Below are 24408 nucleotides of genomic sequence, written 5' to 3'. Positions count from 1 at the left end.
TCTGCCTGGTACCCAGAGTGGCATGGGTCACTCAGGTTTTGAGGGCATTCCACTGGAAAAGGAATCAGCTTTACACCATCAAGTGCTGCTAGGAAATGCAGCTGAGGTCACCACATAAAATTGCTTTTTCATTGCAGGTCTGACCCAGAAGACCTGGCCTGCAGAGGGGTTAAAATGCCCCAGCTTCTGAGAGGAGGATCTCCAGTCTGCGAGGGGGAGGCTGTTATCACGATCACATCTGCTGATCCTCAGCAGGTCCCTGGGCAGCACTGTGCTCGTGCTCCATCTGTCTGTGAAATGTCACCTCCAGACCTTGCAGCAGAGCTCACAGTGCCTGCAAGCTTTCTGCCTCCCTCACATCCCATTACATCGCCCAAAAGCCGCAGGAAAAGCTGTGCTGACACCCCAGCCACCACTGGGCTCCTCCCGACCGGCCACTTACTGCGTCGGATGTCAGTATTGGGCAGGGGACGACAGTCGAATCTCCCGTCCCTTTGGCCAGTGAGTCCATCCTTCTCCCGGCTCGTCACAACCTGCTGCCGGGAGATGCCATCCAGATCCAAGGCACACGAATGAGCAGAGGAGCCAGACCCCGGCTTCTGCGAGAACATCTCTCCATTTCCCTTTTTGAGGTAGGAGGCGGGGGCCCAGCCTTCTTGGCCCTGGTACCTGCGGTGACAACAACGGCAGTGTCACTGCGCAGAGCCCCTGTGCTACACCGGGACTGTGAACACTTCCCAGAGGAGCAACTGACTGCGCTTGAGTGGTGCTGAGCCATCGGACACCCCTGGATCCAGACAGGATCAGCTCAGGACACGGGTTGACTGAAGGCACCGCATGATCTGGGCAAAATGAGCTTGCCTGGTGTCATGCTCCATGGCACATGGGCTCCTGGAGAGCTCCAGCCATGACTAACGCTCCCGTGCAAGCCGGCCGCAGCCAGCGGGCCAAGGGCTGGGAACGGCGCAAAGCTCGATTTCCTTTTCACCTCAGCAATGGCACCAGTTCATGAATGAAGTGCACTGGCAGGGGAAGTAGAACGGAAAACCAGAGTGCTGCTGCTAGGATTGATGTACCTGGTCTTTGGAGAAAGCACATGCCTGAGCGCCGGCAGCCTGGATCCCTTCCCTGCTCTAAATCTGCACTGTTTAGGAGAGAGACCAGCCCCGCGATCTGATTGAGAAACCACATCCGCAGAGCGTCCCTGCCATGCCGGAGGGTCCCGCGCCAGCATCAGAGGCTCTCCCCGCTGGCTGGGCTGCAGCCACTACACTCAAATGGCACTGGCTACCGAGCTTGTAATTGCCTTTAGAGCTCTCGTGGCAGCTCTCCTCTGCTTAAAAAGTCAACGGACATTTTTTCTGGGTCTTTGCTGCTGCCAAGACCAGAGGTTCAATGTAAGGTTAAGAAAATTGCAGCATGTGCTCCCACCCTGCTCAAGTCTGGCCATTTGCTAGACCACAGACAAGAGAAAATGAGCTTCCAAGAGAAAACAAGTATCAGCTCTGGACAATCCGGAGTCTTTGGCCTCAGCACACCCTGCACACAGCAGACCTGGCCTGGACAACGGCCATTCTCCGCAGGAGCCTCCTAACACAGCCAGAGGACCCAGCCTGCCTCCAGGACACTCGCTGGTTTTCCTGTCAGCAGCACATGACGTAACACTAACGCTCTCACACCGGTTCCCTCTGCACTGCTGGGGCATGTGACGCTGTGACGCAGCCCACCTCCCAGCACAGGAAATTGGGGCATTTTAAAGATGTTTAACCACAGCTATGCTTGGCTGAAGCTCTGAACATGAGCCTTAGCTCGTAGGGATGGAGAGAAATGAGTTGTGGTACTCTGTCTTTCCCGACGCCCTAGACTTGACTTTGGACTGTACATCCCACGCGCTTCAGGTCTCTGCTTTGCACAGCCCCAGCTGCAGTGTCAGGGATGGTACCTGATTTTCCACCAGCCCTCCAGGTTCTTCTGGATCACCTCCACCACAGCCCCTTTGTCCAGGTTCATTTCATCCTGGTCTCTGGCGGTGTACGGGTAAATAACGGTGTACTTCTCCGCTGTTGGAAAGAAAGCGCAGTTTCACACAGATATTGTTTCATGGAAACCTGGACTCAATCAGACAATGGTTGAGTGCTTTATATAATGATCATTCCTGCTGTAATACAGGTGCAAACACACAGAGATACACAACCACTCATCAAAGAAATGCCAGTGAAATGTATTTCAAAACAAACCCAGCTCCATCTTGAAATGTAAGCCTTGGTGAGCTAATCTGGTCCAAGGAGAGGTTGCCTAAAACAGTACCTCCTCTCCCTTAGGACTAAAGACTATCTTTCATATGACATCTCTCCTTTCACCTGCTCTTCACAGAAGCCCTTCTATGCATCCATTTCAGTTCAAATTTTTCTCAGAGCCTTTAAAGAAGAACTTTCATCTATAGAGGGAAAGAAATCCCATAGACATCAGGGAGTAACCCCCCAGCACACAGCCGTGCCCTCAGGCACAGCTCTACAACAGCAGGTCTACTTCCCTGTTCAACAGCTGGGTCGCCCAAGACACTGGTCAAAGCCACATGGCGAGCCCGGAGAAGAGCCTGATGTCCTGTCCACTAGACCAAACAATGGTAAGCAGGGATAGGGATGCTCTTCCCTCCAAGAGGAAGGGGAAACATCCCAACAGCCAGATGGACAACATATCAGACAAACACGTCCATCCACCCACCCCTCTCCCTCACCTTGTCCTGCCCTCTCTGGAAGAAACCCAGAAAAGCAATCGCCTGTGCTTAAGCAGTGTCACAATAGGGTGAAGGCCACTTTGGGAAGAGTCTGCCTCCAAAACCCACACCTCTGGACATTCATATATCCCCATCGTGCATCTTTCCTGGCTTTGTCTTCTTGGAGAAGCACAACCCTCGAAGGGCCTGATTTCCCACCCTCTTAATGCAAATGAGTCAAAGCAGAAAAATATCCTGTCACATCCAGCAAAACCAAGCTGTCTCTTCTCCTGAGAGAAGAGCCTCCAACCCCAGGGCGATCATTCAGAGGAGTTACCCTTACAGGAGCTAAAGCAGCAGATGCAAGAAGTTTGCATACATGTGCTGGGGGAAAGCAGAAACTCCAGCCTCTGTACACAAAATAAATCTCAAAAAGTTAGAAGGAATAGCTGATAGAGGAAAGAGAGGTGGACATGAGTGAGCCTAATGACTGAGGAGCACGTATGACGTATGGCATACATTGAGGACTGACACAAGCAGGGTTCATCACATGCAAAGCAAACAAACATGCAGACAACAAGGCTCCAAGCACAAAACACGGGCAGCTGAACAAGTCTCTATGAAGTCCACCTCGACCCCATCCACTGGTGTATAAGTCCCCAAGAGTCCGACGGCGGCCAACGTGCCTGGGCAGAGACCAGTATCTCCACGGGACTGGGTACAGCATGTTGGGGAAGCAGGAGAAGGACAAGAGAGGACATAAGGAGGTGGCACTTCAGGTCCAAGAGGAGACAGGGCTGACACCAGAGAGCGGCACAGAGATTGTACTCGCCTGGAGCCCTTTGAGGGCCTTACCTGGTCTGAGCCTCCCCTCCCACCTCCAGCTCCCCAAGGAAGAGGCTGAGCCAGCTACAGCACTGCTCTGAGCATACAATGGTCAACGGGAGGATGCATTCTCCAGGGGCATTTCGGATTTGCTCTAAGCAAAGATTGCTGTTCTCATTACGTGAGCTCATGCATGCTCTTTGTTCTGCATGAGTTCAGAAGACAAGGGAATTGTCCTAGGACTTGAGCTCTGCTCCTCCTCCAGTGCAGGTAAAAGCTCCCTGGGGCCTAAAGGAGGATTTGGGATGGCAGAACTGGGTGTTCCTTGGAGGTGGCAACTTCAGCCCCTCTGTGAGGGAGCAGAAAGGCCAGCAGTCACACTGCCAGCATCCAGCTGCCCTAGCCCTGCTATGGCACTGGAGCCAAGGGCTGGGCAGGCAGGACCGTTAATGGGCAGACATGGCTGAACAGCATGTGTGGGTTTGTCCTTTCCTGGGCTTTTGCTGCCAGCTCAGTGCGGTTCAGCACGAAGAAGCTGGGGCAGATGTTTCCAGTAGCTTCCTACCTTCATCGGGCTGCATTGAGAACTCATCCTGCACACCATCCTGGGCCTCCAGGCAGGTTGCCGGCACCCAGCCTTGCTCCTCCGACGTGCTCACGAACCACCAGCCTGAGAAGAGAACAGGAGGCAGCTCAGCCAAGGGCTCCCACCACCTCCCTTCAAACCACGAGCCTGGGAGGCATTGTCCCCTCCTTGCTGCCTACACGGGAGGCTGGGGTGACCCCAAAGCAACAGAGCCAAGCGCTATCTGAAACGGAGCACAGGCACCAGCACAGGAGAATCACAGCTGAATGCTATCTAAATGTACGCTTCCCTCCCCACGAAAAATGGGAGAGACTCTGAGAACCGAATGGCTCCAGCCATCACATTTGCTTTTTTTTTTTTTTTTTTTTTTTTCCATATCATGGTTCATTTTCCCTCAGTGTGGGTCAGCAAGTCCAGGCCAATTAGCACAGATGAATACACCGTCTGCAAATCAATAGCTGATTCCTGCTGCGCTCTCGCCTTCTTTACATTTGTGGAAGCAGCACATTTTGAAAGCTAAGAGCAAATGCAGGATTAAAACATGAGCTCTCCCAGTGGAAACCTAGCCAGCTCCACAGCGGCCACAAGCAATTCTGGGCCACCCTGGGTGTCTAATCAAAATAAACCTGTGCTCCTCAGTTATTAAAAGCACAAGCTATTTGTGTCCTTAAGGGAAAAAAACAAAAAGATTGAGCATTATCCTCAGAATGTCACCAGTGAGTCATTTAGAAAGACAACTAGATTGTGAGGGAGGGAATCAGCAGTTACCTGCACGGAAGGGAAAATCAGGGCTGACATTTGATAAATAAGTTATTTACCATATCTTTTGAATTGGCTGTGCTAATAGGTTTCACTTGCTTCAGGGCTGCTTTTATTTTTTCCATTCTCAAACATAGCTGCTGGTGCAACCAATCCTCTGGGGACCGGGTTTCCAGAATTTTAAAATCTATTTTCACAATTTATCTTTAAATCCCTCTAAGCAACTTCTGTTAAACTTCAGGGAATAAATTCCCCTGCTCAACAGACTCCAGAAGCTGGGCCCATGACGTGACTTCATCCCTTTGCAGAGGTTAAGGGCATGTGTAAATTTTGAAGCAAGCGAACGGCTCGGCTGCCTGCCCCTGCTCCACGGCCGGCGGCTCCGTTGTGTTCGGAGGCAGGAATTGCGAATGCACAATGGGGGCTTTCATGGGCACCACGAGAGTGTCCCCCGCTGTCAATAAAACAAGCCTGCCAACTCCAGGAATGGCTTTTGTCCTCAGGACCCACTGGCCAAGTTTTCCAGCACAAAGAAGCAATAGAGACTGTAAAAGATGGACGGCGCCTGGCGCTTAGCACACGGGTAGTCAGACCCTTCCTTCAGAGACAGCCCCGAAGTCTTGTCCACACTCATACAGACAGCCTTGCAGACTGAAGCTGCTTCCTCCACATTCCACCTCAACTGACCATCCAAGGACACCCCTGTGAGGTGCCTGGAGGCTGTTTTGCTTAAGGTCCTATTAGGAAAACGCTGACAATACAGAATTGCTATTCCTACCCCTGCTCTGCCATGCAGAGCAGACCCGAAGCCCTCTGCCAAGCCAAACTCTCTGTACCTGATTCGTTCTTCTCAATGATATCCACCAACTGGCCCACACACAAGCTGATCTCGGAGCTCTCCTGCTTCTGGTAGTCCGCCACCACGACATACTGCTCCAGCACCAAGGGGTCGACCGACGCAGAGTCAGCTCCTGCACAGGGGGGACAAGAACCAACCCGTGTGCTGGGGTCAGCACCAGCTCCTGAGAGCGTGGGCCACCGCTCCCGAGCACCTGCAAGCAGCTTCAGGACACCCTGGGGACCCCAGCGTGAGAGACGTGAGCCAGAAACTTGGGCAGAGTGGGGAGAAGAGAGACCAAACCAGCAGCCAGGTGAGATGGGTACAGCCAGGTGAGAACTTTCACTTGCTACCCACCTTCCTGCTCACAGACAGAGCCTTCCAAGCAACCCCGCCACCGCCATGGATGCGCGCAGCAGCCTGGTCCCTGCTGTCAGAGGCCGAGGGGGGCTCAGGGCAGTCTCCTGTAACTGGCATCAGCACAGACCCCAACCCAATACGCACAACTGCAGTAAGATTTGCTGGTCCTGGCTAAAGAGCGTGGACACCCAGGCAGAGGGATGTTTGTAGGACAGAGCAGCATCCTCCTGCCATCATTGCCCTTAGGTATTTTAATCACCTTCTCACAGCAGTACCTAAAGGGAGCTGACAGGAAAGATGGGGAGAAACTCTTCAGCAGGGCCTGTTGTGATAGGACCAGGGGTAAGGGTTTTAAAATAGAAGGAGGTAGATTCAGACTGGACATAAGGAAAAATGTTTTTACAATGAAGGTGATGAAACACTGGCCCAGGTTGCTCAGAGAGGTGGTAGATGCCCCATCCCTGGAAACATTCAGGGCCAGGTTGGACAGGGCTCTGAGCAACCTGGAGATGTCCCTGCTCCATGCAGGGGGGTTGGACTGGATGGGCTTTAAAGGTCCCTTCCCACTCAAACTGTTCTATGAGTCCACGAACTCGCCAGCACGGTTTGCTGTTTGCTCCACTCTGCTATTTGCTCCGCTAACTCTGCTCAGCTCCTTCTGCTGCTCCTCCTGCTGGAGATCCCAACCTCGTGTCAGAAAAGGAAAAAAAAAAAACAACAACCCACAAGAAACCAAACCACCCCAAGGAGGAGAAAGGGCCAGGATTCCCCGGGAGCGACGCTTTCCCTGGCCCAGAACGGTGCCCGACACGCGTGGGGCGGGCGCGGCGGCGCGGAGCCCGGGCCGGCTGCAGGCGGCACTGCGGGACAAGGCAGGGGACAGCGGGGCGGGGCGGGGGACAGCGGGGCGGGGCGGGGGACAGCCGGGCGGGCCGCCGCGCCCCTCCGCCCCCCGGGACCGCGGCCGGCTCCTCGCCCGCGAGCACAGCGTTTGGGAGAGGGCTCGGGTAGGGGTGCACCCCCCTCCCGTGGCGTTGCTTGCTGTGGTAGCACCCCAACAGCGGTTCCCACTCGTGTCTGTCCGCTCTGCAGGCCCACGGGAGCAGGCACTGCGTGCACAGGGCTCGGTGGGTTCGGCCCCACCGAGCAGGGTGGGCTCAGCCTCCCACTAAAGCAGCCGCGGGGTGTTTGGTGATCCAGAGCACCAGCAGCGCTTACCCCAGCTGCCTCCATACAGCTCCGAGAAGCAAAAACGTGGCAGAAACTCCTGCCCACAGCTCCCCTCCACCCCGAGCCCCGGCTTCTCCAACCCAACTTTGCGTTTTTGCACCCTGTCAGATGAGGACACCATTATATTACTCCGTTTTCCCAAGGTGCCGTAAGAATTAATTAGTATTTGCTAAGTGCTTTGGAAATAGGATCGTGTTAATTATTATAGCACGAGCGATACAGAAGAATCACACACCTGATCGTGGGTGTTAAGTCGAATTTACAGGGGCTGTGCCTCTACTCTGAGCAGGAAGCCTCAAGTTCTGGGTTCAGAGGCAGAAAACACATCTGGCCCAGCCCTCATTCTGCTATGGCACGGCAGATACATGGGACAACTACCTCCCAGTCTCTGAAGGCTGAGGGAAAGACATGACATAGAGAGTGATGGCCCCTTGGGATACAAAGCCAAAACACAGCAAAGACAAATTCAGGCTATGTATCAGGAAGAAGTTTCTATGGGCAAGTGCACCTGCGCTGCAACGACTGCCCCATCACGTGAGAGGTCTCAGCCTGACAGAATCTTTCCTATGGGGGAACTTATTGCAGGGCACAATCCTGCAAAAAGCAGAACAAGAGAGATGAATAGAGATGGAGAAGGTCTAGCAGGTCTTCAGCAGTCCTAGGATGCTCTGCTCCCCCACAGAGATGTTCTCCCATGCCCAAGGTCACAACCTCTCAAATCGGTTCTGAGGAAGACCACAACAAATACTTAAATGAACAATGTATCTTCAGGACAGTCTTATTTAAAGGAAGAGAAGGCAAATTGTCCATGTTATTCTGCTATAAACAGGACTTTGCAGAGCTCCAGGTGAGCTGGCCAAGCGCAGAGGATCCGTTACCACTAATGAAGGCTTCCTCCATGCCAAAACCCAGGGGTGGGGCACCAGACAGAAGTTAAAATAGCCCTCTAAAGTGAACGGTGGATGCTAGGACTATCTGTTCTACTAGCTCAATTAAAGGTCTGTTCTTAAATTGATCAGAGGCTCTACCCAGCCCCTGAGAGAGGAGTAACAGCAACAGGAAGAGAGAAGTACTCTCCTTCCTGCCTCCCTTGCTGTAATTACACCCATTGCTCTGAGGCTATTTGTAGTTTTCAGCAGGCAATTCTGGATCCTCCAATGTACCTATTAAACCAGCAACAAGAAGTGGTAAACTGAGCTTGGAGGAAGAAGTAGGAGTTAATTTCAGGAGCATCTTCACCTGGCATAATCGTCCTCAACCACAAAAATACACTCAAGTTACAACAAAACATCCTGTTTATGGGCAGACTTAGTCTCTTAAAAATAGCAATGGTGTCTTTGCAGGACTGAAATATAAGAGAGGGAACAGGTACTCGTTTGTGAAGCCAGCCCTTGCTGTACACTCTAGCCCTTACCTACTGCAGCTTCCTAAAATGTCGTACTTTGAATAAAGACCCTCCTGGTCCTCTGAGCCAGTCAGACCCTCTGCTCTCAGGTCAGCCCCTCCTCTCCTAGACCTGATGAGTTTGTGAAGATCAGTACTGCAAAAGCGAGCTTCTCCCTGCTCTCACGTGAAACAGGCACCAGATGTTGCACTCTGCTCTTTACAAGCCATCTCATCTTTCCAGGGACTTTTCCAGAACTGGAAAATAATCACATGGAAATACCATCCACCAGTGGAGTTTTAGAAAGGTCCTGCTATGGCTGCTGTCGCATACGAGAGCTGTGTTTTCATTGTCCCTCATTAGAGTGAAAACTGTGGTTTGGGGTCTCTATGCCATTGCAGACACATTAGCTAGCACAGCAAAAGGGATGTGGCCACACAAAAAAGCATCTAAAATAAAACTGGCAGGGGGATACTGGAGCGCTCTCCCAGCCTCCCTGGGCAGCTTCACCCAAATATAAACTCTGAAGACAGTTTCAGCTTCCCCTGCTCTAAGTCAGTGCTGCAACAAACCCATGACTCTCCATCTGTGCTTTCTGTTGAACTGTGGGAGGAGTGAATAAAAAAGCTCAGAACAGTCTTGGGGACTGATACGATGATGCTTTTTAGATGTACCTCAATCTGTGGCCAAGTCAGTCTTCAGAGTCCCAGTCTGGGGAATAATCCACCCCTCTCCAAGCTGCAGGCCGTGTGGAGCCTGGGCCCATGCCTAAGGCTTGCAGACATGTGGGACTACAGATACTGGTTAAAAATCTCAGCAGAGGAAGCTGATTTTATTTCCAATGCTCACTTGGAACAGCAAATGTCACTTGTGTCTCTTGATCACCATGGAAGCTGAGGGCAGGCAGCACTTTAACTCACTTCGCATCTCAGCATTTCCTTAAATCCCATTTCAAAACAGGGCCGGCAGCTCTCTCCAACGCTCTCCTGAAGAGCGGCTCACCCCCAGCTCTCTGGCAACGCTGGGAGAAATAAGTAATTGGGAAACAATTCTGATTATTTTTGTCTGTTAGCAGCTATTGATTGCCCCTCCTCAGGGAGATCCCCTATTGAAAGAGCCTTTTTTTTGTGCCTTGCTGTATATTTGTTATACAGGCCTGGCTTGAGGAATTGATGAACTGACAGTGACTTCCACAAGGTAGAAGAGGATTCAGGGTGACAGCAACAGCATCAAACTCTGCTTCTGCTGCCAGAAAATGCAGGATAGTGAGAGGAGGCTCTGAACACATCTGGCACAAGGCACTGGCCCTTTGCAACCTTACTGCGTGCAAACGTCTTTCCCCGATGGCTACCGCACATATGGCAGGTGCCATGGGCAAAACGTCACATCCTGCCCTGCCAGGGCAGGCTCTGGCTTGGATGGTACTCAGACTCTCCCTGTTCCCTCCCCCTCAACGGTGCCAAGCTAGGACCATCCTAAAGAGCATTTTCTCAGCAACATCCCTGTGTCACGTATAAAACCACTATGCCAACAGGATGGCAGAGTGAAACTGCCCATAAATCTGCAGCGGGAAGGCAGAACGAAGCTGTGTACACAAAGAGGAGAAAAGCTCTAGCAGCCAGCATCCTTAAATTGAATTCTGCCCTCAAAGAACTGAATTACGCAGAAGAAATTTTCTTCCTCTTCTCCTCAACCCTAGAGAGGTCTTCTTTTCTCTTGCCTAACATAAGTGGACTGGGTTCAAAGTGACCTAAAAGCACACTGATCTCACAGGGAAACACACCACCTTTCCCTCACTCACCAAATATTCCTGCTGAGCCAGCACACAAGAGACGTTTTCAAGACGAGGGAGACGACCGCATATTTATTTTACCTCTGTTTTATCAAAAGAGAGGAGAAGGAAAAAAATTGCAGCCTGTTTTGCCCCCTCCTACAGCCAGAGACTTCTCTCTGCCTCCAAAGCTAGTTGGAGACCCACCACTTCAGCACAAGAAACACAGTACAAAACCCACAGCCTCTGCTTGCAAATGACTCATGAGAGCTATAAAAAGACCATCTCAAGGTCCAGCTTTGACAGACACACCTTGCAGGAGTCAGAGTATGAGAAGAAAACGTTGTCTGAAGGTTTTAACGATACAGGTAAACCCATGCTAGTCAATCAGGAGAGCACCCAGTTATGACCTGCCAATTAGAAAAGAGCAAAGCCAGGAGCCACTGTTCAAGCAGACATCTGAGCTTTTCATGTGCATTCTACAACTAGTCTCAAGTAAGAGGCTGGGACACCATCAGTTCTTGAGGGAGGGATGCCCTGAGATCCAGTAGAAAAGAAAGGAAAGTGGTATTAAGTCTTTGAGTTTCCCCTGTACCTTTTCTCTCTTCTCTGAGATGAACCCGCTTATCTACAACTGAATTTGCTTACGCAGCTTATGGCAGTGCCAACTCTCAGGTCAAAAATTTTTCCACAATTTATTTCAGCAGAATCTCCATCCAGCTGAGACTCAGACCTTCCTTCCCAAAGACCCTCACGCTATTTTTATACCTTCTGTTGCTCCAGCAGCTGAAAGAAGCCCTCCCTACTCCACAGACTGAAGGCTCTTCCCCTCTTCTCTCCTTCTCTTTCTGCGAAGCCCAGATAAGGCTAAAACACACCAACTGGGGGGTCTTTCAGAGATGTTCCACTCTCTTGAGCAGCAGGGGTAGAGCATCCCAGACCCAACTGCCCACCCAAAAGGTCCCAGCTGGTGCAATCGCAAAGCAGAACATACTGCTGCATCAGGAGACTTTCAACCTCACGCTGACCACCACGCAGCTCAGACCCTTCTCAAGTTGGGAAATTTTTCATCCCCATCCTCCTGGCTGCAGAGCAAGCCCTGCCCTTCACCCAAGACCTGCGACACAGCCCCCGCATGTGGAGCTGTACCGCCAGCCAAGCGCCAGTCCCCAGCCCGCCGTACCTCCTCTCCACTACTGCCCCGTGTCCACCAGCCACCACAGAAAGCTATGGGGGATGTGACAGCTTCTTGCAAGGGTCTTGCCCACTCAGCCTGAGCAGGTGTCCCCCCGGCGAAAGGCAAAGCAAGAGCAAGGGCCAGGTAGCGAGTGGCTGTTACTACCTCTCTGCAGGAAAGAGGCCGTTCTCTGGATAAACCCTGATGGAGGAACAAAACGACGGGAGACAAGGCATGAGGAGGGGAGGGAAATGAACTCGGGGGCGGCAGCAACGGCAGCAACAACTTGATTAACGAGTGAACAGGGAGGCCAGCGCAGCATGGAGAGCTGCAGGTGTCTGTCCCACCTTTGGGAGCACCACGGGAGGCGCAGGGGACATGGGAGCCGGACTTGGTCTGCAGCAAAACGCCGGGTAGATGGAGGGGGCACGCTGTGTTGGGGAGCCCCATGAGGGAGCACAGACAGGAGATGGCCTGCCATGGGGCCAGACCCCTCGCCCCACTCCAGGAGGACCAAGGCTGTGGGCAAAAGGAGGAACTGGTGGAACTGGCAGAGAGGAAAGGAGTCCTTACCAGACCTCTTCTTTCCAATGGGCTCCCTGAAAAAGAGAAAGAATAGTGTCAGCAGAGGGATGGGGACAGTTGGGTTGTTGGCCAAGTGACAAACCCACCCAGGAAGCACAGTGGGGCTAGCCCCAGTGGGGCTGCTGACCTCCCTCAACCAGCTCGTGTCACCGTGGGTGACATGGGGCATCACCCACCTTGCAAGCAGCCCATCTCTTGCCCCCCTCATTTAGTAATTTAATGCTTTTGTCTTTCCCAGGGTGAAGGTTTGCTTGCTGGCCTGGCCTCCTTGGTGGCTTGGTCTGACAGCCACAACTCCCACCACACCACTTGGCAGAGGTGGGTGGTTTGGGATGACCTGGCAGCAGAGTCAACAACGGGGGAAGCTCAAACCCCCAAAACTGCTCCCAGCACAGACCACAGCTCCCACAGAAGCAGGCACCAGTTTGAAGACAGACAAAGAGGGAAATGCTGAAGTTCCTCCACATCCTGTACTTCTCTCAGGGACAAGGATGGGAGCGGCTGGGCAGAGAGCAAGCATCTATACCCCAAAACAGAACAAGTCACCAAAGTGTTGTAGAGAAGATGAAAACCAGGGCTGTGCAGCAGAAAAAGTGCCTCCAGGACAGAGCAAGCAGGAGCTATTAGCGGTTCTGAGAAGGCAATGAGGTAACTTCAGCCCAAGTCCTCTCGCTATGGCCAGCACTGGCCGATGAGATGGGTTAGAAACCACAGGTTCTGTGTCTCTTCTCTTATTTGAATGTTGCCAAGAAACATGGTTGCTGAACAGCCTCAAACCCAGGGCAGACGCACAACCCTCTACAGGCACAATGACATTTGGGGCATTTCATGATTAAAAAACAAACACCAAAGAGAAAACAAGGGCTCAGAAAAGCCTCAAAAAAACCATGGGTAACAAATCAAGACACCCAACCAGCCTGAAACCCAAACAAATGCAGCAGCCCGGTCCCCTGCCCAACCACAGCAGTCCGTGTTGCTAGAAAAGGGCTCTCAACACTTTCACATCATTCACTGCTGTAGCCTTGAAATACTGCTGTAGTGTGGGGTGATGGTAACCTGCTCCCTGTTCAGTTACGGAGGAGACTGCTTTCCCTGCTCCTCAGACTCACACGCGCGACAGATCGAGATCATCTAGCCAAGATGAAATGTTCTGGTACCAGGAGACACCATTGATCATTGTTACTTCCAGAAAGAGTAACAAGCATAGAACAGGCACTGGAGCTTCCAAGGAGGAGAACATTCACCTGGTGGTAAGGAGACCCTCCTGAGGCTTTGAGCTGCCTGACCGCTGCTTGGAAAGGTGGCTGGACCAGCCCAGAAGGACCCCAGGAACCCCTTCATCTGCTTACCAAATCCACTGGCAAACCACCTCTCCCTCTTCCTCCCTCCCTCCCTTCCCTTTCTTTTCAGGCGAAGCAGAGAAATCCCTCCATGCTCAGCAATAAATCCAGCCAGAGCTGGGCTATGCTTTGTTCTCTTTCAAGCTTATCTGCATTTTCAGACCATAATTACTGCAGATATTGTATTCTCCTGGAGCGATGGGGTGATGCAGGGACTTGACTGCCTTCAAAAGCTGCCCACCCATCCTGGCAATGTGTTCTGCTTGCCGTGCTTTATCCTCCCAGTCCCCCCTTCCCTTTGCACCTTAAACCTCTGGTAATCATCCAGAGAGCTATCAATAAAATTAAATGGAATGCACAAAGATGGACTAGAAACAAATGGGACATTATTGTCTACAAACTGGGGAATATCTGTTAAGTTCAGAGACCACAGAGATGTACAAAGATCTGGGTACCACATCCCCAGTGCAGAGACCAATGGAAGAATCCACTGGACAGAGCATCACAAAAGCATTTCTCAACAGAGATCGCACTGCAGAGCTAAATCAGAGTTTATCAACAAGCCCCATTAAATTTGCCCCAGCTTAGTGGTACGGCAGGGAAGGGAGGGGAAGCAAGGCTAGATGAGCAGGCTGGAGATCAGCAGGTGGGCATGGCACCCTCATGCTGACAGGAGGGCACTAATGGAAATAACTGCTGTTTTTCCTCTGCCATCTGCTAAACCTATTACTGTAACTCATCCCCCTGTTTCCTTTCACCGGCTGCTCTGTCTGAGTGAGGGGGCAAGGAAGGAGCTGCAATTTCACTTTGCTGCTGGGTTGTTCCTGGCATGGATACAAACAGCTGCAGGTCTGAAGACCAGCAGCCCCAGCCCACCACCTCAGAGGGGACAAGACAGGAAACAGCAATAAACTCCTGGCAGCATCTTCTTCTCTTCTGCTCCCCATGGGCCAGAGAAAGGCATGCAGCAGGGCCTGCATGCACAGCTTTCTGGTAACTGATGGCTCCAGAAGAAGAGAAGAAGGAAAAGCCACTCTGCCTTCCACTGGGAAACTCATTTATCTCTCACCCCCGCAAGAGCCAGGCTGAGCAGATGAACCAGGCAGGCACAGAACAGCTATGTCTGTGTGCGACCAAGCAGCCCTACAATGCTCCCCAGCTGGTAAAACCCAGGACCAGTTCTCCAGCTGCTTCCCAGGACTCTCTCAGCTCCTTGTCAGGAACACTGAAGGCAAGGGTTCCCATGTACTGGAGTCTCAAAGCACTGAGCAAGCAAGACAGGCTCAGGGTGCAGTGGGCTTAGCTCAGCGTCCTTCAAGAACACAGCCCTGACCACAGCCAGCTCACGGAGCAGGAGAGGGACAGTGGGGCACCAACACAAGGAAGACAACCCCAGCTGCTGCAAAGCTCACCACATAGGAGCCACAATCAACATGCAAGATGAGACCGATCTGAGGTCACCATTCCAAGAAAACATATCCCGCAGAAAAAAAAAAAATCTAGCTCCTGTAAATAAAACCCCTCTGTAATACAGTAATGTCATCAAAAATAGCTATCAGGAGGTCGTTCATCTTGCAGGTATTCAGCAAACTTGGAGATGTTAGCAAAGTTTATGCAGGTGAGAGAGACTAAGAACTGGGGTACAACAGAGCTCTTGTCTGGGAGAACTGATGTTCAGCAAATGCTCCACAGAGCACTGAATGGAGCCCCTGTCCCCCCACGCTGCAGTGCCAGTGCTACTCCTGCATTTAACCACTGGAGACCTGGCCAAGCCGAACCTCCGGGCTCAGAAAGCTGCCCTGTTAGCACAGAAAATCCAGTATTCTGTCCATGCAAGGAGCTTGCACTGACACAAAGCGTATTTTTGCAGGGTGAATTCAACCCCTCTGATATTTCTGTCTGCTGCCACCTAGGAAAGACAATTATCAGCCGAGAGTGAGGGAGACCACTATTTTGGAGCTGAGATCTATCCCGAGCTCCTGGTGAATCTGCACGTAGGCACCAGGAGAACTGCAAAACAAACAATTCATTATACAAGCTGTAATTTGTCTGGATAGCGGGACGCAGCTCAAAAGCCACAGGCCAGCAAGTGTTCTTATCCAAACCAACATCCATCAACTCAGGGATTTACAGTTTACTAGCAAAAGCTCCTAGAACGGCTTCCTAGGTGGGACAGCTGCTCCATCTTGGAGCAGAGACCTGAGCCTCCCCTGTTTCTAAGAAATCCTCTGCCACCTGGCCCACAGCTTCATGCCCCTATTACCCCCAAAACACCATGCAAGGGTGACAAGGAAAACTCTTGCTCCTGGCACAGTCCCGCTATGAGAAAAGGTAAGCAGACAAAAAGCTATGGGCAAGCAGGAAGAGAAGAGACTTGCTTCTGGAAGATACCAGCTAAGAGCTGGCTATCCTAATTTATGGAAACAAGGGAAAGGAGCAGCTTTGCTCCCTGTTGCAATGATGGAAACATGCTTCTGCCCAGCATCCTCTTCTGGCACTTTGAACCAAACACAAATCTTTCACCTGCGGACGGCTGCCAGCACCATGGCCCTCAGCAGGACCTTTCAGACAGCCCATATGGGAGGCAAGCTGGCACGGTCAGATCCCATCAGGGCTGATTCTCATTTTAGCCCAGTTTTCCCTTCTCTGATTTATATGTGCTGGTGCCTGCCTGGAGTCCCTGTCAGTCTGCGTGCAGGAAGCAATCCATTACCGTGACGGCCAGTGCCACCCCCACCTAACTGCACATCACCAGGGCTTTGGCACTAACAGAATAACGATGGGCAGCTGAAGTTGCTGCAGGCATAACCTCATTAACAGCAGACGCTTTCCTCATCTGGTCAGGTCCCAGCTCATTATTGTGCATCTTCCAGCCTGGATGGCACAGGCAGCCCCCAGCCCTCAGGGCCCTTTGCTGATTCAGCAGAGCTGGAATTCAGCCCAAACACAGGACCTGCATCCTGCCATCCCCCTTGTCCTGCTGATGGCGGCACGCGGCAGGGAGGAGCAGGGTTGCTCTCTCTGCACTTGGTCCTCCACACCAGCAAAGAAAACATCCACAGCAGCAGAGCTGAACCGCCCATGAAATACCCCCAAGTCCTCTCCTTTTAGCCAAAGGCGGTTTGGGAGAAATAGACGGAAAGTGAGCTGGGGATGTGAGCATAAAGGAAGGAGGAAAATAATCTTTTAAAGCTGTGTCAGGCTTTGGCTGCCATCAGCAGACCTGCTGCAAGTGGAGTTTTCCTGGGGTGTGTTTGCCCAGAGGAGCTGCAATGCTGCAGCCAAAGTGACAGGGACATTTTGCTGGTGCCCCAGAGGCAACAAAGAGCTGAGGCATGCCAGGCTTGTGGAGAGAGGAGAAAAGGAGCCATTTTCCAGTAAGTTGGGAGAAGGAGCCCCTCTGCTAAGGGTATGGAAACTGCAGCGACACTTTTGCTGAGAATGCAAAGAAATTTCTCCAGCTTCTGCTGTGTGGTGGCAAATGTCACCATGGAGGGAGATCCTGGTCCTGAGTGCTGCGCACGATTCCCGGCAGCACAGACCAGTACCTCGGACCAAAATCCTCAGGGAGGCTTCGTGCCTGCATACAGCTCAGTGCCAGAGCTGGAAGACATCACTGGAATGTAGTTCCTCAGGGCTGCCTCTCTGACTTCAGTGTCTCTGGGGTGTATAGCCATGAGCTATGGCAGCAGAAGCTGCAGCCATCAAGACGCAGTTGTGCTGGGAAGCTGGAGCAGGGACCCACTGCTGCGTTAGCAGACCAAGGACAGAGTAACACGCCCTCGCCGGCCTGGGCCGCCTTCCTGCCAGGAGAGGACCAAGCCCCAGAGGCCATCTTCTGCAGCAGAGCACCCTCCTGCAGCAATGCTGCTGGCTGAGACGGCAGGGAAAGCCATCTGCTCTCGCTTCACCCTAAAAGCTTTGAAGATCAGCTCAGCCGGGAAGGAGCAGCCAAAGCTATGTGCACAATGCCTTTCCTGGAGGATGTTTGCTTAGCGGCGGCAGGAAGAGGCTTCTCATCCATCTGCAGACCAGGCAAGTCAGACGTGGGTTTCTCTGGTTCCCACCACCCCAGGCCCACCCAGGAGGCAGAAAGCGCTGCTCCCAGTACACCTATTTGGATGGTAGCAGCTGGGAAAGCCAAGCAACTGCAGCAAGCAGGGAGGAGCAGCAGCTGAAGTTCACCAGCCAAACCCCCAGCTGGGGTCACCAAAGACAGGACGGGCACAGATGTAATCCCAGGCGCCGCAGCCTTGCTGAGACAGGGGCTCCACCTCCTCTGTCATCTGCTCTTGTAGAGATCAGGAGCCCTCAACAAGCCTTCAGAGAGTGTCGATGCTGAGACTGCTGCCCACCGCAATCCCGCGCTGAGCCTCCACAGGAGAGGGGAGAGCGGGGTCACCCCCAGCAGCACACATGGAGCTGGCGCTGCTACACCCACTGGCCTGGGGCCTCCTTTGCAGGAGACCTGCTGAACTGACAGACCCAGCACATAAGGATGAAGATACTTCAGAAAAGAAGAATTTACACTGTTTAAAGAGATCAGGACCTCCTCAAGCCAGTAGCTTTCAAACTGTGAAGCCGTAGCTCCCAGAGGGAGCGAGGAGGGGTGCTCAACGACATCTTTTAAGCATGTTAAGAGATAATAAATTTGCTCTAAAGGTGTCAATGGAAAAAAAAAAAAAGATCAGGTTCATAAGCTAAAAGGTTCAAACCAACAGCTTTAAGTATCTTATATATGATGGGATGCTCAGCTACCAAAAAGAAGACAATGAAACATGCTCTTATTGAAAGAGGCTTCTCACGGCCGGGGTACCTCCCGTACAGAGGACAGCAGCTCTGCAGCCCTGGGGAGCGACACGATGACGGCTCCTTCCCCAGCATGGCCCTGCCCCGCTTGTACGCCGTAGGCAATTATTAAATAACCACTTAGGATCTTGCTGCACTACAGAGTTAACCTGGGCTCCTGCATGTCGCAGAGCTGAAATTCAGCTGGCGAGGGGAGTTAGCAGCTGAATGCCTTGACTCAGCAGTGGCTTTGTGCCCAGCCGGTCAGACTTCCCCAGCCTTATTCCAGAAACGCTCTGTTGTGGCTAAAAACAGCTTTAAATTGAAAAAGGGTGGATGGTGGATGGGAGGTAAGGGGGGTGCACATAGCAACTTCCCACCTCAACAGCCGAGCATCTTGCGGCTGGTCAGACCTGCTGAGATAGGCAGGGAGCTGGAATCTGATGATTTATCTTCTATGAAACTATGGTTTTCATAGGGCTTCCATCCAACACCAAGGAGAAAAATCCTACATCCCCACAGATTGCTAACTTTCTGGATAATTTCTTCTTCCATAATAACTTCTCTTCTCCCTCCAACCCCCACCACTGCTCTGCGGAGTCACCTCTTCCCAAATTTAACCAATCCCTCTGGATTACAGCCCCACTCTGACCCACCACTGGCAGCTCTGCAAGGTGGAAACAGTTGAGTTATCTCAGTCCAGAGCTTACTGGACAGGGATCCACATCACGAAAGCCACCGATCGCCACTGCCAGTGGAAACACCACAACCTCAGTCTGCTCTCCTGTTTGAAGTGGTCCCTCTGGGCAGAAGGATGCTGGAAAGTTGGCGGGTGTGTGCAGAGGGGATGGAGGAAGGACTTCACCTCCCTCTTCCACCCCCCAACTGCTGCAGAGTAGAGTCTCAGCTCCACTTTCAGCTATGATCTACTGCCCAACTGGAAATGATGGGGGGAAAAGGACGCACAAAGTCAGCACTTGACTCTTTCCCTCTCCACTCAGTCCTCATCCACTTGCTCTCCCTCTGCACATGCCAGTGGCAGGGCTGGCGCTTGCAGAGCAAGTGAGAGATGGAGAAGGGCTGAGGAACTCGGGTTGCAGGCTTGGTAGCCAGCAGCAACCTGTTTTTGTTGGTGGTCCCAACACCAGCAAAGGGGCACTGAAGGCAGCTGCACTGCAGGAAAGCAGAAGGAAAGCCCTGGCTCAGCCCAGGAAGAGCTCCAGCACTGCGGGAAGCAGACACCACAGGGGCCCAGAGATAGACGCATGGGCTGTCCAGCCTCCTCTTTCCATTCCCAAACACTGCCAGATCCAAGGACTAAATTCATCCTTTGCAGTTAAACTCAGAGCTCCACAGACTGCAACCAACTGTGGCCCTGGAAAGTGGTTTCATGTTTTCGGTGATGCGAGTTAAGTGGATCCTCTACCCGTGCCCCAGAAAAAAGTCAAGCAGAGGTTGCATCCAACAGCACCCAAAGGCACGTCCCCTTCTCTGCCACCAGCCACCCCTCCCACGGGCATGCTGCGACCTGAGGTGTCAGCTGGGGAAGCCGAGGCGAGCGACCGGGAGCAGGAAGGGTCCTGGCCATGGTGCCATGCAAGCGGCTGCTTGGCTTGGCACCGAGCACACTGACCAGTCCTTTTTCCCTCCCTCATTCTCACCTTTCAGCCACCCAGCATAAAAAGTTGCCTTTTTGGTTTTTTCACTCCATTCACGGCCTGGCTCCCTTTCAAATTCCCGGAGAAAAGTATTTATCTGCTGGATGAATGATGACATCCGGCCAAACCCCAGACATGCCATCGCGTCTGATCCAGCCCAGCCGTCTATCACAGCTCTCATCTCGTTATTGGTACGCTGGCGGCCTGCCAGCACTCGGGGCTCGGCAAAGGGCTCCCACCAATCTCTCCAGAGGAGAGAGTCAAGGACTTTTATTAATTAGAGTTTGGAATCGTAGCTAATAAATACCCCTCTGGCATTCAGGCTGGGATAGGAAACACAACAGAGACGTCCTTGAGATGCTGTAGCATTTTTCTGCTGGAGGAAAATGGACAAGAGTCACCTGCTAAGTCTTTCTGTGTGCTGTAAGCTCACCTCTCCTCCCCGGAGAGGAACAGGCACCGGGATGGAGCATGACCCACTGCTTGATTCAGTGGTGCATCACCCGCTCGCCCAGTCAGCACCGCAATGGCGGTGTCGCAGTGAGTGCAGTTTTGCACCTGGGAGCTGCTCAGCAGTCCCACAGAACATTGCGGGATGTGCCTGAGGACGGACCCTACAACACAAGCATGTGCTTGGGACTGGACTTCAGGCTGGCACCTCTGCTCCCCTTGTCTGTTGGACCCGAACCAGCGAGATGACGAGAGATGTGGCAGTGATCACTGGCCAGATGGCCAGGAGCTACAGCTTCCAACATCAGAGCTCCACTGCTCTGGGGCTGACGCTCAGCACCCAAGGTCTCCACATCTGAATGTGCTCCTTGTTCTGGCCACAGCCCCCACCTTCCCTGATTCCCATCTCAGTCTACCACACAAAACAAAGGTGAGGGAACTGGGCGCAAGCCTGAAGCTGCCCTTCAATCCACGACGTGTGACTGCTGCAGGCATATTCGATAAGCGACTCCATTTGCAACACACCTTGCCACCATCTCATGCAGGGCTCCAAGACTCATGCACAGGAAGTTCCCTACATCCCAAAACAGCCCCAGGGGCTCTTAACCACCTTCATAAACCCCCACCCGATGTCCTTGCAAGCTCGTCTTTTCCTTGTGTTTCTTGCTTGCCCCTGAGCTGCCGCCTCCGCTGAGGGATGACCAGCGGGGTGGCAGGTTAAGTGGTGAGCAAGAGCTGGGCAGGACGGATGAGCGCGCCAGCCGACAGCAAGCAATTAGTTAATGGGCTCCAGGGACCTCAGACCAATCTCATCAACTGACTGAGAGCTGCAGGAGGAATGATGACAGGCCAAGCAAATAGAGACAAGAGCCAAAGGAGGAAAGCAGGAATGGAGGGAAGGGGGAATTAAGAGAGGGAATGAAAAAAAATCAAAAGCCATGAGAGAATATATAGATCGCTAATACTTAGCTAGAGACCCGAAATGCTCAGTGTTGCTGCTCAGAGGAGAAAAACAAAATCCGTTTATCTACCTCCACACCCTTCCAATACAGAATGATGTCAAATCAATTTACTGCCTTTCCTCTCACAATTAATCAAGCCTCCTCCATTGCTCAACCTTTGGTAGAGCTGTGCATCGTGTCACATGCAACATAAAAAGAGAGAGCAGCATAGCAGGAGATGGAGGCAGCTGGTCAGATTTATGCTGCTTGTGATTAGTATGAGATGGGTGGCTCCTGGCCAAAGTAGCTCATAGTCACAAGACTTATAACCACACAGAGTTGCGTAAGGCACGCGAGATTCCTTGCAAACGTTCCTTGTTTTGCATGGAAAGACTCCGGAGTGTTGTTACAGATGGGGCTCATGGACATGGCTGAGGGAAAGAGCCATTCAAACAAGGCAGAGGTCATTAGCAACCATGTGAAATGAGGCTTTTCAGACTGACCATGTTTCTGAAAACAGCATTTGTGAGCAAAAAGTGGCTCAGGAGGAAACCAACACCTCATGGGGTCCCAGAGAAGTGCTTCCGTTTCCCCACTGGAGAAGACTACGCCAGGAATAGGCTGAGCGGGCAGAGCTGTCCACCTCGAGCTGCACAGCCCTCGTTCCCCCTCCAAGAAAACCTCCGAATCCCAGATCTGTGACTCACGGCAGGAACCGTTGATGAATGTCAGACTCTTATGGATACAAGCAAGTTCAAGGCAGTTTGTGTTTCATCACCGCCCCAATTGCAGCAACTACCCAACCAACTTACTCTTTGGGGGGCGTCAAGTCGTCGGGCCGTGTCTCAAAGAACTGGAGAACCTCCTCGCACTGGGAGATGTAGGGAGGCAGCTGGATCAGAGCCTACAGATGAAACAGAAACAGTGGTGCTGGGAAGCATCAAGACTGAGCAAGGAACCGGGTGAGGACAGGCCCTCAGAATGCAGCGGACTGGGTCATGGCACTGGGCTCGGCATCCGTGTGGTTCCTGGCACACAGGAGCACAGAGCCAGGCTGGGGAGAGCTACTGCAAACACACACCAGAGTGGAGCAAGACCCAGGCAGCCCTCAGTTACACCCACCATACCACCATCGCTGCAACTGAAGACTAAAGGAGAACAAGCAGAGACTGCCTGGGCCCTGCTTAGCCCGGCTCTAGCCTTTGGGATGTGCCCTTGCAGGGTAAGAGCTACGGGGACATCCGTCCCAGCATCCAGCCTCCCGGCCACAGTAGGGCTCAGTTTCTCAGCTGTGCTGTGGGCATGGAGCCATCACCCTTGGGAAAGGCTGGGTAGTTTATGTGTCACAGACTCTCAGTGCCATCCGCCCTGGCAGAGTCTAGGACAGCAACATTCGCCTTGAGCCAAAGCTCTAGCAGGTCCTTTCCAGTGTGGGCTGCAGCGAGGGCTGGGCAGAGAAGGTGGGATGGGCAGCTGCCTGGCAGAGCCTTGCCCTACTTGTGGGAGGGAACGGAGTCACAGATTGTGGTGACTGCAAAAAGTAGAAGAAACCCATGCAATTGAAAAAGGGACAATTTGAAATCAAGGAATAGTGCTGCAGCCTGACCTGGAGCAGCCGTTTAATCAATTTTCTATATATTTCCCCCCTCTCCTCCATTTGCTGTCACAGCGGTCTTGTGGCAGCAGTGTGGGCAAACCGACCCTCCACTCACTTCTGTATCGGAGACAAAGCCACATCTGCAAAGCCCTGGGGTTACCACACAGATCAGATGTGGCTCCATATTGACCTAATTGCTGGCCCCCAAAAGCCCTTCCAGCCATTCAGCACACAGTCATCTGCTGCCAGCACAGCAGACACTCAGACCACTAATCACGGGCCAGCTGCAATCACGATCATGTGAGAGACAAGAGAGAGAAAACTACTCATTCCACAGCTTTTGGGTCCAGGGAAGTGCTATTCAAAGACCAAGTTTTGCATGGATGCCATTCCCATGTGGGTACCACTCCCCAGTTCCAGGCATCCCATGATCCACACAGCTTCCCCCATGCCAAAATCACTCTGATTTTGTGGCCTGGAGCAGGCTACGTGTCTTCTGATAGCAGGGGATGATCCCAAAAAACACCCTGTGCTAAAAGGATGAAAGGCAAGACGCACAGCTCATTTCTCAGGACATACTAAAGGAAGCCCACCTAGAGCTGACGCAGCTGGCACAGCAGTGGCCGAGTCAAGCAGGTCACTCTGCAGTCTAGTTGGCCATGGTCTACACCAGCTATGGCTACCAAATAAAAAATAGTGGCACAAATAGTGTGATGTCTGTCCCATCTCTGGCTCTGCCACCCAAAGGAGTGCACTGGGGAGGGCCTTCAGAACACAGCCAGAGCCACAGCAAGTCACCTTACCCACTCCACTGCCTGCAAGCCTGAGGAGAAAGGTCATTTACCAGACAGACAAGCCTTATTGCATTGAAATCCATTTCCAGGCAGTGAGAAAGGATTATTCTGTAGCAGCAATTTTTTTAGTGGTCCACCCAGTCTCGCTGGAGTAGAGCATCACAGCATCGCAACTCCTTTATCCTCCAACTAACACTTTCTCAAAATCCCTTACACAGGTGGAAGGCAGTTCCCACACCAGGGGAAAGATCAACAGATGTAGAACACAAAGTGAATAAACTGGAGAAATGGGAAGACATTTCAAGCCTCTGCTCCTCCTCCTTGTCATTTCTATGGTCATTTGAAGTCTCATTTGGTGACCGGTTGCTCTGATTCTTTTGCTCCTTTTCTTGGATCTTACCTTAATTTGAGACATTTTTTCAGTATGGCTGGACCTGGAACAGAGCCCTTCAGCAAGAGCACTGCCCTATGAAAGCTGTGGTTCTCTCTGGTCCTCTCACCTCCTTCCACCTCAAATCTCACCCACCTTCTTTTCAGGGCTCTCCCAGAGAACGAAGACACACTACTCTCACGGGAGATGGCAAGAAAGCAAAAATTTTCTTACAGTTT

The 24408-nt window shown here is 52.2% G+C and overlaps 1 protein-coding gene across 1 annotated transcript in view; it reads right to left on the bottom strand.

Annotated features, from left to right (window-relative positions):
- Positions 1-24408, bottom strand: part of SH3PXD2B (SH3 and PX domains 2B) — a 74184-nt gene that overhangs the window by 3867 nt on the left and 45909 nt on the right. The window contains exons 5-10 of the mRNA XM_086759136.1: positions 22221-22312; positions 12220-12245; positions 5723-5857; positions 4107-4211; positions 1943-2060; positions 443-669 (exon numbers count right to left, since the gene is read on the bottom strand). Of these exons, the coding sequence (XP_086615262.1) occupies positions 443-669; positions 1943-2060; positions 4107-4211; positions 5723-5857; positions 12220-12245; positions 22221-22312 (703 nt within the window). The remainder of the gene's footprint in view (positions 1-442; positions 670-1942; positions 2061-4106; positions 4212-5722; positions 5858-12219; positions 12246-22220; positions 22313-24408) is intronic.

This window comes from Chlamydotis macqueenii, chromosome 14 (assembly GCF_036417535.1).
Source record: "Chlamydotis macqueenii isolate bChlMac1 chromosome 14, bChlMac1.mat, whole genome shotgun sequence".
Taxonomy (NCBI): Eukaryota; Metazoa; Chordata; class Aves; order Otidiformes; family Otididae; genus Chlamydotis; species Chlamydotis macqueenii.
The sequence above is the reverse complement of the archived record's forward strand: the minus strand, read 5'-3'. Positions and strand labels throughout refer to the sequence as shown.